At 45.0% G+C, this 12,059-nt stretch overlaps 2 protein-coding genes across 3 annotated transcripts in view; one reads left to right on the forward strand and one right to left on the reverse strand.

The window, feature by feature from the left end:
* Positions 1-10,532, forward strand: part of LOC120514109 (centromere protein P) — a 115,423-nt gene extending 104,891 nt beyond the window's left edge. The window contains exons 7-9 of the mRNA XM_039734241.1: positions 5,465-5,544; positions 7,160-7,251; positions 7,500-10,532. Coding sequence (XP_039590175.1) covers positions 5,465-5,544; positions 7,160-7,251; positions 7,500-7,621 — 294 coding nt within the window. The 3' untranslated portion in view covers positions 7,622-10,532. The remainder of the gene's footprint in view (positions 1-5,464; positions 5,545-7,159; positions 7,252-7,499) is intronic.
* IPPK (inositol-pentakisphosphate 2-kinase) overlaps positions 7,647-12,059 on the reverse strand; it is a 29,950-nt gene continuing 25,537 nt past the window's right edge. The window contains exons 12-13 of one of the 2 annotated variants that reach the window (XM_039734236.1): positions 11,836-11,915; positions 7,647-10,829 (exon numbers count right to left, since the gene is read on the reverse strand). In XM_039734236.1, the coding sequence (XP_039590170.1) occupies positions 10,604-10,829; positions 11,836-11,915 (306 nt within the window). In that variant the 3' untranslated portion in view covers positions 7,647-10,603. The remainder of the gene's footprint in view (positions 10,830-11,835; positions 11,916-12,059) is intronic. The other variant, XM_039734237.1, reaches the window with a different exon arrangement.

Consider the following 12,059-nt stretch of genomic DNA (forward strand, 5'->3'; position numbering starts at 1 on the left):
TATGAGGTATCTTGCTTCTGTTGTAATGGAAGAAAGCACAAACTTGGCTTAATTTCTCTCCTAAAAATGCCTTTTCTGCAGTCTACTTCCTTCAGATTATTGAAAGTTTGGCTCACAATTCTTTCTTCACAAATTGTTGATGCTTCATGCTGCTCTGCAATATGACATCTTTTTTCCTTCCATAATTTTTCATCTCTGTATTGTCCTTGGCTGCTCATTATCTCTTGCTAAATTAGACATCTCTGCTGACTTCCACACGGTGCCGTTCATAAAGTTTATCCTCAAGAAATATTTAATTATACCTCACTGCAGAGGGAGGGCAGGGGACTCAAAATACAACAGAAGGAAAACTAATATGTCAGTAATGCTGTGGGGGAAGAACAGAACTGCTGAGCTCTGCTGGTTTTCTGGGTATTTCCCCCAAAATAAATGCCATGGGGCAGTGTCAGTGCTCTCCCACCACATCCCAAGGAGTTCCTGTGCCCTGGGCTTGGAGCTGGCCCAGGGGATGGCTCCACTGCCAGCTCAGTGTTAAGACAGTGTATTTTAAAATTGGAATAAAATTCCAAAAAAGCCCAGGAATTTTAAGCTAGAAAAATAATAGAGCTTAAAAGATTCATAAACTAGTGGACAATTTTAAAGAGAAATTCTGGAGAGAAGATTTGTCTCCTGCCCAGCAAGAAAAAAGTGAAGAAAAAGCATCTGTGCTTTTCAGCCCCTGTGTTCCCTGTTTCAGCCTCTGTGTTCCCTGTTTATTATCTACCCCTTCCTGTTCTTCCTGGGGTTTCGTGTTCATTTAATTCTATTTCTCCTTACAAAAATAAACCTCCAGTATGTATTTTAATTTATTCCCAGTCTGCTGTAATTTAGTTGCAGATAAACACATGGTTGCCATATGACAAAGTGATATTGAAAGGAAATGAGACACAGAATTTTGTGTACTCGGGCCTTGGTTATGCTGCGTTGGCTCTTCTGTAGACCTACAGCCTAGTTCCAATTAGGAAAAATACAAAAATTATGGAAAATTATTGGTCACATTGTGAGCATAGTGACAAACTGAATCATGTAAACTCTTGGGGAGTCAAGCACGAAAAATAATAATGTTATGGAAATATGGAAGGAGGAAAATAAGTGGCAATGGAAATAGAATTGGGGCCAAAACAGAGAAGCTGTAATCAAGGGAAGAGAAAAGGAAAGAAAGAACGAAGCAGAGGGATTTCACTGGCAATGGGCACAAGCCCCTGGATTTGGGGCTGGTGGTCAGTGGTTTCAGGTACATGTGCAGAGCACTGGCTGATCCACGAGAGGCAGCTGCAAGATTGGATCTTGGCAAAGGGATCAGTGACTCAGGTCACAGGTCTGGGCTGCTAAAAAGGGCAGGTCTGAAACCAGGTGGGTGCAGAGCACTTCTTATCCAAGGAACCAACCAGCTGTGCCTGAGCTGCAGGAGGGAACCAGGCACGTCCTGAGCTTGGGACAGATTCTGGTAAATGTTTGCAAAGATTTGCCCTGTTCAGGGTGACATTCCAACTGTTATTTATAGAATCCCAGGATGGCTCCCGTTGGAAGGGACCTTTAAAGATCCTCTCATCCCACTATCCCAGGCTGCTCCAAGCCCTGTCCAGCCTGGCCTTGGACACTGCCAGGGATCCAGGGGCAGCCACAGCTGCTCTGGGCACCCTGTGCCAGGGCCTGCCCACCCTCACAGGGAACAATTCCTGCCCAATATCCCATCTATCCCTGCCCTCTGGCAGTGGGAAGCCTTTCCCTGCTCTCCTGTCACTACTTGCCATTGTCAGACTTTCCTATAGGCCCTCTAATCTGCTCCCAAAATTCTCCTTTCCTCTTCTAGTAAGCGAGACTTGCATGCTGGTTGTGTCCCTTGTGGTTTTAGTTTTAAAGGCAGAGGACTGAGCCTGGCTGAGCAGGGGGGTGGGCTGGGAGTGCCACGGGGACAAAGCCACTTTATCATTTTGGACCAAACCACTTTGACCTTGTGCTCTTCTCGTCCTTGGTTCCGCCGGCGCCGGAGGTTTGGGTGATTGGCATCACAGGGATCACCAGCAGGACTGGTTTGCTTGAGCAGCTTTCCCTCAAGATGGGAGCTGCATTTATTCTGAGACTTAATTACGAGTGGTGAAGCTTCATAAATCCATTCTGAAAATACAGTGTTTCTATGGGGTGTAATTTAGTTGAAGGGTTCTTGGTTACAGTTCCTTTAGTTGCACAAAGTGAGAAACTTCCACTTTCTAAATGTGCCTTTGTTGCTTTAGTGAAATTCATTTTAAAAATCACTGGTGTTATGGCCATGTTGGGATTTGAGGTCTTGATGCTCCCAGCCGTGTGTGATTTCAGTGGGTGATAACGTGGCCTTAGCTCAGCAAACCATACAGAGAAATCACCCAAATCAGAGCCTCCTGGGCAGGTTTAGAAATTGCTTCTCTGTATAGAGGAGCTTGTGGTACTATAACTCTTTATACACATCCTTCTTCCAGAACAGCAAGTTCAGAATTAGCAGTAAAAGGGAGCTGTTGTTCCAGCTGGGAGCAGTCGTGTGTTTTCTTGCTAAGTGGGACAGAATCAAATTTATCAGCTTTTATGTGGCATCTCTCTTGCCAATTTTGCTTTGTATTTGTAGCTACAGCTTTTAAGCTGAACACATTCATAACATTTTCCTTAGCAGAGATTTCGTGTGCAGAAAATTGCAGTGCAGCTGCAGAATAATAGAAATAGCTGCTACAAGTGTATGCCCTGGGATGGCTCCGTGTGTGTGTAAAATCTGTCATGGGAGCAGAGCAAAGCTGTGCATTCCATCACCACGGTCCCTTTGTGGTTTGAGACTATTCCTGTTTGAGACAAAAGTTCCCATAAGATTCCCTGCTTGGACTCCTGAAGGAGCTGGAAAAGCAATTTCCGTCTAGGAGTAATAATAGCTTGGACTTTTGGTTTTGATCATAAGCTGACATTTAAAAGTCATCTGAGGAAAGATATTTCTTGATGAAAGTCAGGTTTTGCTTGATGCAGTTGAGGCTGATCCTTCCCATCTGCTATCACGTCCTTGATGGGATCTCTTTCCCTGGCCTCGGGTCTGGTTTACGAGATCCCTCAGGAGCTCCTGACTTTCCCAAGAGACCTTTCAGTGGCTCAGCTCGTTCTGTTACTCCGGTTTTGTTGCTCAGCTTTTCCTCTCCTCAAGGGAAATTTGGAAAGTTGCTCAGCAGAGAAGATGAGGTGGCAATGTGGTACCCACAGAGTGTTTGGAATTGGGGATCTGCCCGTGCTCACCCTGTGCCTGGCTGTTCAGTCACCTGCCAGATCCCCACAGTTTTAACTGCGGCATTCAGAACCTGCACTCAGTATTTTCTGCATGGAATTTGAGGCAGATTGCGTGACTGTATTTCCCAGAGTTCATTCCTGGAACTGTCAGTGTTTAAGGATGCTGCTTGATCCTGGGTGTGGTAGCGGGGTGTTGGTGGAAGGTGGGAATGGCAGCTGGGATCCTCGCACGGATCTGGGCTGGGGCTGCCTCAAACCACTGCCAGGGCTTGGGTTATAGCAAACAGGCATGTAGGTATTTGTGGTTTGGCTTTTTGTGTGTTTTGTGGATAGCTAAAATATGACCTTTCCCACTGAAAAGCTGGATTTTATCCCAAATCCTGTGAATTTCACACAGGATTGGATTCTCACAGCGTTCAGGTTGGTTGCCAGAACGCCAGCACTGAGGGAAGGCACAGCATGGCCCTTGCTGTGTGCAGAGCTCACTGGAGCTCCCTCTCCCAAGTATAGGGAAGCTTTTCCACAGGAAATCATACACTGGGCTTTCCTTGAGTTGGCTCTGGCTTCCATAGAACATAAATACCACCTCCCACCCAAGCTTGGGGGGAACGTGTCAGTCACAGCAGCTGCACAGGAACTCCTCAGACAGTCCTGGGAGCATTTCATTTTGTTTTGGCAATTGTAACTCTTATCTGGTTCCTCTGATCTGTTTTCTCTGGTGATTCCCAGTGTCTGGGTGTGGGTGGATGAAGTGTGGCTCGGTGTTCAGCTATGGGATACTCGGGGTCCCTTGTAAAGGAGGGATGCACAGGCTGAGTTCCAGGTAGAAACTAACCCTGCATTCCCAGTATCTACACCTGGAACTAAAGGATCCCTGGATCCTCCCAGGCCTCTGACACCAGGCAAGGAGAGGCTCATGATGGAAGTCAGGCATGGGTTATTGAGAAGGAAAGCCTGGAAATTTTGTTTTGTTATCAGAGGGGCATAATTCCACGGGGATTAAAGCTGGAAGAGAATCCCTGCTCTGCTGGATGGGTGACCTTTGATCAGCCACACTTCTACCACTGCAACTGCCCTGCTCAGCGTCCTCCCTTCTGTGTCTGTGTTCCCAGGACACATCATGTTGTTATCCTCACAGTAAATACAGTACTGGACACTGGGTAGAAATTAAAATGAGCAAATTCCATGTGCTGTATGTCATTTGGCATCCTGCACAGCCCCCCTTCAGTTTGTCAGAAATTCCTAAAACAGAGCAAGGTCACATCTGGTAGCAATTTTGCTCTGCCAGATGAGGCGTAATCCCATAAAACCAAACTCATTTTCTCCAGTGCTGCTCGAAGCCGAGCTCTCCTGCTCCTTTTCCATAAGACCTGCTGCTTGAACTGGGAGCTCTGTGCAATAATTCAGGCTGGGAGACTTTTCACACTTTATAAACTGCAAGGTTTGGAACACAGCTTTGTGTCCAGCACACGAGGCAGGACAAGCAGCACTGCCCTGGACTCTGTGGCTCCGTTCTGTTTCCTTTTCCAGCAGCAGGTCCCTGTAGGTTGCTGTTCCTTGGTGCTGGGTGTCTGTGCATGCCCTCATTCTCTGGGTAACCTGGCACCTGCAGCATCCACAAGAGCTAGGAGTGCTTTTAAAAGAGCTCTAAAGTTCTGAGGCTTTCACAAGACACGTCGAACACATCAGATGGACTAACAAAGTAATGGAGCAATCACCAACCTTTGCACATTGTAGTAACTGAAAATAATTCTCAGAAACATGGAATTTTAATAGGAGCCAGTATTTTTGTTTGATCTTGTTGCTGTTGTCCCATATGTTGCTAACATTGGTTATTTTGGTATTTCATTTGCTTAATTCCTCTTTCAAAGTCTTGTGTGGAGCTTGGTGTCCATGTCAAACCAGAGTGTACCAGTGACCTGTCATCACTCACAGAGGCACGGGGGTGACATGATGATGTATTTATTATAAGATGTTATTAAATCCAATTAACAAACTTGGTTAAAATAAAAAATTTCTTTCAAGGTTTCCTGGGTTTTATGTAAGGATCTCTTAAAAATGAAACCAACATGTCAGAATTTCAGAGAGAGTATTGTTACTCTTAACTTAGTGCAATCCACCACGGCTGGGTAGGAGCCACCTTATCTGCTGTGATTTTTATGAACCAGTTGTACTTTTTTGTTCACAGGCCAAGTATCCCGACATCGTGACCCTTCCAGAAGGACTGCTGGGAGATTTTATAATTCTGAGGAACCCCAAAGTTTCTGGGTAAGCCAATAAATGCATTTCTGTATTTACACAAGTGAGGGATTGCACAGGCTGGGCAGCAGCCTTGTGCTGCACCTCTGGGCTCCTTCTGTGGAGGAGGTGCAGGGATCCCAGTCCCATCCCAGCAAAGCCCAGTTCCTTGCCATTAAAGAACAGAAAGAAAAGGGCATTTACTGTGCAAGGCAGCAAAGCAGCTGTGGCTCTACTTTTCCATTGTTTTAGAAGGAGTTAGTAGGATGAAGGAATTATTACCTACCAGGCACATGGGATTTGTTTGGCCTCCCCATGAGAGCTGTTCCAGTACATTTGGGATTTTCAGCAGGGGAAAAAAAATCCTTACAGTTAAATGTAAGATGGTGCAAATATCACTGTCAGGAATTCTGTAAGGGCCACGAAAAGCAACTATTTTGTGACAGGATCAGACCATTCCCTTCTCCTGTCACACCTTGCTTTAACCTGCTTTCATTTACATGGAAGTAAGGCACAGCTCCCTTCATTATGTTTGTGTGTAGAACTGCAAACAAACCCTAAGAGATGAGGCTGCTTCATTCAGCCAAACTTGCCCTTTAAAACTAAATGCTTTTACTTGGGGGTGCAGGAATGAATTGTTCTGAAACTATCCCAGATAGGGTAGAACTTGCTTTATTTTACAGTTTCTCCCCTGGTGCCAGTTGCCAATCCCATTACCCTCATTCCCTCTCACCCACAGTCCGAAACACAGGAATAGAAAAGTCATTTCAGTGGCTTGGTAGAAAACAGACTGGCATAGAAATTTGTTTGCAAAATCCCAGAACAAGCTGGGCACAAATTCCCAAAGGATTGGTAAAAATGAAGTGGCAAAAGGCTGACAAACCACATTGGAAGAGAAACTCTTTAAGTCATGATGGGTTGAACAGCACTGAGAAAGGGACCTTTCTCCTCACAGTGACTCACTGTGCAGAGCAGCTTTGGATTAGGAAAGCCTTACCTCCAGTAAGGGAGTTGAGGGTTGGAGGGAACAAAGGGAGCTGTGGGTGGTGTTCTGGACTCAGCCCCTGCCTCACCATTCCCTTGGGATGGTGCAGTGATCCCATCCCAGTGTGAAAGCTGGGAATCATGACTGGCCTTGCACAACCAGCAGTGTTCCTGAAGAAGTAACGATGTTGTTCGGCTTTATTTTTTTTTAATTAAAAGCAAAGAACTGCAGGAATGTAGGCCTCAGACCTGCCATTAGTCTAAAAAGGCCATGAATAGCAGGGTAGCCCTTGTTCCAAACCCAGCACATCACCATTTCTGAAAACACTCCTGAAACAAGTTTCCTGTTCTCAGCACCTGATCCCGAGTGTAGATACGACCTGAGGGGTAGAGCCAGGGGACACTCAGTGCTCTCTCTCCTTTGCTTTCCTCTCACTTTTACTGCACTGTGCAAACCTGGATGGAGCCAGAACGTTTCCTTGTCATTGCATTGAAGTCTTCCTGCTTCCTGAATCCAGAGATGGTTCGTTGCAGTATGTGAAGTGAATGTTGTTGCAGAGCACGAGGTTGAACCTCATGACTGCTGCACTTTTGGCTTTGAAGGAACCTCAAAGCCAGCACCTGGTTAAGCTGAACTGCCTTTCCTGTGCACCTGATACAGGTTTGAACTGATGATTGTCTGGAAGATCCATCTTGATGAAGAAGGGACCACTACACCTGTCCTGGACCTGCTGCCCAAAGTGCCAGAGCAAGGTAATCTCAGTCACTTCAGGGACTGTTCCTGAACTGCAGGCCCCAGTTTTGGCCATGGAATTCCAGCTCCCAAAGCCCAACCACACAAACCCACCCCAATTCAGCAGCAGCTACACTTCACCTCCTGTGCAATCTCCAGGGGCTCCCAAACCCTGCCTGCCTGCAGGCATCCTGCTTTATTTTACCCAGCTGCTGTCAGCCCTGCTGCAGCTCTTGGAACATAACCTGCACTGCTGTTTCTCCTGCAGTCCTGGAGCAGAGGATGAGGAGTGTGGGGAGCATCCCTGGCAGCTTCCGGAGCGTGCTGCGGCTCTTGGGCATCGAGGCAGCCATCGAGAACCTGATCAAAGTGCTGGGCTCAGAAAAATGAATGCCAGCATTACTTACACCAGGTAGCAATTTCAAAAGTAGTTTTAATTAAGATATTGTGTTACACAGTCTGTAATTTTATTGAATATAAACATTAAGTTATTTTCCATTTAGAAACCATACTCATAAAACATGCTATCTGTACAATTATGGCACGTTATATATAAATTGTCATGACATGAAAATAAATACAGCCATTTAAATACAAAAATGCCAAATAAAATAGTTACATGTACAGAGTGATTTCATTATAAATTTATCTTTCTGAATCATTAATGTACCAGAGTGGTTTATCTTCTTAACATTTTCTAGATACCTGGAAATTGTTAAAAGATCATGCACTGTCAAAATCAAGTCCATAAAAATCCAATTCATTTCACAGCTCTGTAAAAGTACAGTGATTTTAAAATGACAAAAGAACAGTAAGAGACTCCTAGAACAAAGAGTTAAACAGCTTTCTCATTAAATTAGGGTAGAAGAAGACAATTTGAAGATTTCAAAGACATACAATGCTAAAAAAGCCAAAGGTAACTGTATGAAGTAACTTTGTTCCACAATGTGTGTTGAGACAGAGTTAAGCTAACCCAGAGAGGCCCGTGACACCCCTGGGAACAGGAGAGCCAGTCCCCTCCTGCCCACTGCAGCACTTCCTTTGCATTTCTGACTTCCAGGAGGAAATCCTGGCAACACATGAGCAAAGCATCACCGTTCACACATTCATCCCTGAAGAAATAAAACAGATCAGACAAATGTCTTGCCTCTCCCTTCACTTCCATCAGATGTGCCATAAGCCCACCAGGGAATTCTCAGTGTTTCCAGGAGTTCCTGCTCTGCACTAGCACTGCACCCCAACCAAACTGATGTGACTGAAGGTCGGGTACTTCTCAGGTGGGGAGTAACAGTTCCTGGGACCAGGAGCCCAAACCCACCAGCTCTGGGCTCTCCTGGGGCAGGAGGAGCCCTCCTTTCCAAGGCCAGAGCTGCTGCAGCCCCTGGCAGCACAACCACCCACTCCATGCAGCAGTGAGAAAGAGGTGAAGTCTGAACTAAAGCAACATCCCATAAAGGTAATAATCCACTATTTAATCACTGAAATTGTCTCCCACTGTTCTGGTAGGTTAGGAAAAACTGACAGACCAGAGCCTGGTTTCTGCCAGACTCTGAGCAACACCAGACATTGGGTTTTGATGAATGGATGGCAGCTCTATCTTGTTAGATGAGGCAGGCTCATTTCAAGCTTGGAATCCAGTACACAGGCAACATTCCTTCCTACTTGTCCACTGACATGGAACTGGTTGAGCCAGTTTTGTGTAACCTTCAATTAATCTTTAGCTTCCTCCTCCTTGCCTTAAAATTAAACTGTTTGCTCAGCACAGACACTGCTGTTTGCAGATGAAATGTGTGTAAAGTTACAGCATAAAAACCTGGAAACTTCCCAGCTGTGCAGGGTCCTTCCTTCCTCCTCTTTCTAATAGCTGGAGGGTTTCTGGATTTATAAGGAGCTCTCCTGCTCCAGGTTTTCTTTGGGAAGAAGGGGTTATTCCTGCTGTCAGCTGTCACCTCATTGCACTCTTGTAGTCTCACAGCTCAGGCCTGCCCCAGAAGGGCTCCTGGCACTGGGTGCCATCACTGCCAGTTCAGGTCTCTGGCACAGGGACAGTGGTGGCTCTGTGCTTCACATTTCTTCCTTCAGTTGTGCCAAGGTAGAGGGGGTGCTATTTTTGAATTTCAGGTAAAGTGGAACAATTTAAAGGTTACACTGAGGTCCCAATATAAACCTCTCCCTACACCCTGAACACCATTGCTGGTAGGCACAGGCTGTATCCAGGTAAGAGCTGTTCACTGGGGCTGAAGGAGTAGCTCTGCACCATTCAGGGGGTGTAAGCCTTGAGGGGAACAGAGCTGCAGATTTTATCATTCACCCTCAGGTTTGGCCATACCCTTCAGGTCCAGCTCAGGATCTTCCCCAAGGATGGCTTTGCTGCAGCACCTCCCCAGCCTTCAGCTGCAGCACTGGCACAAGCTCACCCTGGCACAAGACTGACCCACTGCAGCTGCAGGGAAGAAAATGGGGTTCTGTCACCTTTTTCCTGTGTCATTTACAGCACAAGAGCCTGAAAGCAGCTGCTCATGCTATGCAGTGTGTGGGGCATCAGTGTAATAGTGCCAATGTTTGACACATCCTGAAAGACCTGAAATGACCTGTAAAACTCAGAGCATATTCTTCTTATAGCTCAATTTAAATCAGGCAAGAGCAAGCTGTGGTTTCACCTCCAATAGCAGCATATAGTGTACAGAGACAATAAAAACCAGCATGGCAGGTGAGTTAAGCCCAACTATCATGTAAAACTCAAGGTTGCTTACCTTAACCCTTTGCACTTTGTTTCAGAAGCTTTAGGCAGATACAAGGTGATCACACAACTTCTGGAGGCAGCCTGGTGTTCCTAGTCCATGCATTAGTACTTAAATGTTCTGCAGTGCCAGGGCAGTCCCACAGAGCAGCCACTGCATGGTTGAATTTCCAGTGGATTAATGCTAAAGTGTTGTACAGGATTTGCCAGAGCATTCCCTCCCTTAGTAGGGATGAGGGAGACTCAAAGCACAGGGTCCAAGGTAAATCTCTTGTTAGTAATTAGGCTTTCTATGTTAGTGCAATACTTCAGGAAACCTTTAATTCTGTGCTCTTTCAATTCTAAGGATTTTCAAATTAATTTGATCTGTCCTCTAGTTCCAAGGTATGGCACATTACCTGTTCTGTCACATTAAATACATTCATTAAGGTTATCTAGCAAACATGTGGCTTAGTGCTATCCCAGGTCTCTGAGAAGGCATTACCCATTAAAAATCATTTCATAAAGCAAAAACATTCACAGCTGAAAAATGCACTGAACACAATAGAAAAGAAAAAAAAATCACCATAACTGTATTCCAATAATCTTTCACTTTCTCATGTGTTTGAATAAAAATAACCTTAAGGGAATGGTTACACTTTATGGAGAACTAATGTGCAGTCTTCATTCTCCTTGAAGAGGTTGGACATAACTGGGTCCTCTTTGGCCTGTACATTTTTCAGGTAATAGTTGACTATTTCACCATCGAGTTTGTACTGGTGGGGGATGCTTTCATAGGGCTTCAGGTCCAGGTCCAGCACAGAAACAGAGAAGGTGAATCTGGACTTGGATGTCAGTACCACAGGTCTTTGCTCAGAGCTGGAAAATAAAACCACATTGCACATCTGAGTCACTGAAACCAGTAGTTGTAATTTATGTGTCCCTTTGCAGAAGTGATTCTAATGTTTATCTTAGAACTTTTGTGGGAGCTAAAGAAAATAAACTGCAGCTAATGTAGCACTTAGGAAACTATAGCTCCAGCTTTACCAGTCCTGATGGGACCTTGCTGGCACCTCTTCTTTTCATTTTCCTTTCAGCTTCCACACAGCTGAAGGCACACATTACTCTCATTTGCTGTATTCAGTAAATCTAAGCTGTTTCTAGGTGGTGCATACAAAGCAACAGCCTTATTAACAGCAAAAGCAGAAAAGGGACTGCAACTCCTACTTAGGCTCAAGGTAATAAAACTTTTAGTACACTGTCCAAGCATGCTAAGGGATGGAGGAGTTCTGAAGTCAGCCATTGCACAAGTCATGTCCATCACTAACACTTCACTGGAGAACTGCAGGACAAATGCAGAAAACAGCATTCTCTAAAAATAAAAGGGCTCTGGTGAAGCAAAGCCCCCTGCAGAAGAACAGATTAGCACTGCTGACACAAACCAAAAGGGATAATATTGTGGCAAAGCCTCCTGCCTGACAGCCAAAGCTGTCACCTCTTGATTATTGCCTTGGTTTTATTGTAACTGGGCCATTAAAGGCAACTCAGCTTGAAAAATTTCTCCTATGAGAACACCAAGGCAGAAAAACTGTGCCTAGTTAAAACCATCCAGAGCTACTATGAACAGTCAATTCAAAGTTGAAAAAGGGAATAAATATAAAACTTTTATCCTTTTGATCACGTTAAAACTCTTTAGAAAGAGACACTGGTCATAAATGTCTTAAACCACAACTATACTAAAATGCTCACAGCCAAATATTTGGACACACCACCCCCCAACACACATCCCACACTTTTTCAAAGTGATTCAATTGCCTGAACAGTACAAACATCCCAATTTCTAAACAAGTGGAGCCATTCCAAAGCAGGTACAGGCAGCTCTTACCATTCATCTTGCAGGCAGGGGGAAAGGGCAATCATGATGGAACAGTCCTTAGCAGTCATTGCTATTCTGTACTGCTGCACCTGTACATCAGAAAATTGCACACATTTTCTCTTAGATTGGTGTTTACCTGAGTAAAGCATCCTGTTCCTTACAAAAAGCAGCACTGCACTCCCTGTATTGGTATGCTGGCACTTTAAGAGCTGGAAATTCTCTCTGGAACAGAA

Source organism: Passer montanus, unplaced genomic scaffold (genome assembly GCF_014805655.1).
Source record: "Passer montanus isolate IOZ18808 unplaced genomic scaffold, ASM1480565v1 scaffold9, whole genome shotgun sequence".
NCBI classification, from domain to species: domain Eukaryota; kingdom Metazoa; phylum Chordata; class Aves; order Passeriformes; family Passeridae; genus Passer; species Passer montanus.